This window comes from Charadrius vociferus, unplaced genomic scaffold (assembly GCF_000708025.1).
Source record: "Charadrius vociferus isolate BGI_N301 unplaced genomic scaffold, ASM70802v2 scaffold1020, whole genome shotgun sequence".
NCBI lineage: Eukaryota > Metazoa > Chordata > Aves > Charadriiformes > Charadriidae > Charadrius > Charadrius vociferus.
The window spans coordinates 564984-565879 of record NW_009646502.1 but is presented as its reverse complement, the minus strand read 5'-3'; the positions used below and the strand labels follow the sequence as shown (position 1 = coordinate 565879).

The window sequence follows — 896 nt, the reverse complement described above, 5'->3', positions numbered from 1 at the left end:
GTTCCTCAGCCTGCCAGGGACACAGGCAGAGCAGCATCGTCACGCCTGGCCCTGCACGCCCATCCTGTCTGTCCCCAAAAGACCCCTCTCCTTCACCCCCAATCCTGCTCAGGACCAGAGCTCCAAACTGGCCATCCCCAAATGGGGAGGCCACTGTGGTTGTCCCCTCCTTCCCTGTCCAGCTGTGACCCAACGAGCACTGGGACTCACCAATAAATGATGGGCTTGGGCTCCCCACGGACACGGACGCTCATGCTGACATCCTGCCCCTCCAGCACCGACTGGTCCGACAGGGATACCTGAGGAAGCAGTGGTCAGGGAGCAGTGAGCACCCACCTGTACCTAAGGCCATGCATCCCCACCACCGCACCCAGGGCCACATGTCCCATCACAGCGACAGCCCTGGAGCACCAGGGGAGCTGCTGGGGCACCTGGTACAGCCCAGATCAGGAGGTAAGAAGGCCTGACCCGGCATCTCCTGGCACCAGAGACCACAGGGCTGCGGTCACAGGCCACTGCCCCCCCTCTGCCAGGTCCCAGGGTGGTTGCCAGCTCACCTCAAAGGTGGGTGCAGCCTTGAAGGTGCTCTCCGGGGAGCCGTGGGCAGCCCCATGCTCGGCTCTAGGCTGCAGCTTCATGGCTGGTCGGTGCTGGGGTGTTCCAGACTCGGGGAACTCTTCCAGGGGGCTCAGGTACTCTTCATCCGAGGTGAGGGCTGGCCTCTGGCCGAGGGGGGGTGCCAAGTTCCCATGCCGCTCCACGACGGGGGCTAGCATAGGAGAGGCCGAATAAGGAGCTGGCAGCAGCCAGAGCCAGGCAAGGGGGGGTCAGGACACCCCTCCCCACCATCCCGCACCCCAGGGTGTGCCCGGGGACACCCAATCCCACCACACATC

The 896-nt window shown here is 64.6% G+C and overlaps 1 protein-coding gene across 1 annotated transcript in view; it reads right to left on the bottom strand.

Moving 5' to 3' along the window:
• Positions 1-896, bottom strand: part of SPEG (SPEG complex locus) — a gene marked incomplete at its 3' end in the record, with an annotated part of 21721 nt that overhangs the window by 17047 nt on the left and 3778 nt on the right. The window contains exons 5-6 of the mRNA XM_009884155.1: positions 558-769; positions 211-299 (exon numbers count right to left, since the gene is read on the bottom strand). Coding sequence (XP_009882457.1) covers positions 211-299; positions 558-769 — 301 coding nt within the window. The remainder of the gene's footprint in view (positions 1-210; positions 300-557; positions 770-896) is intronic.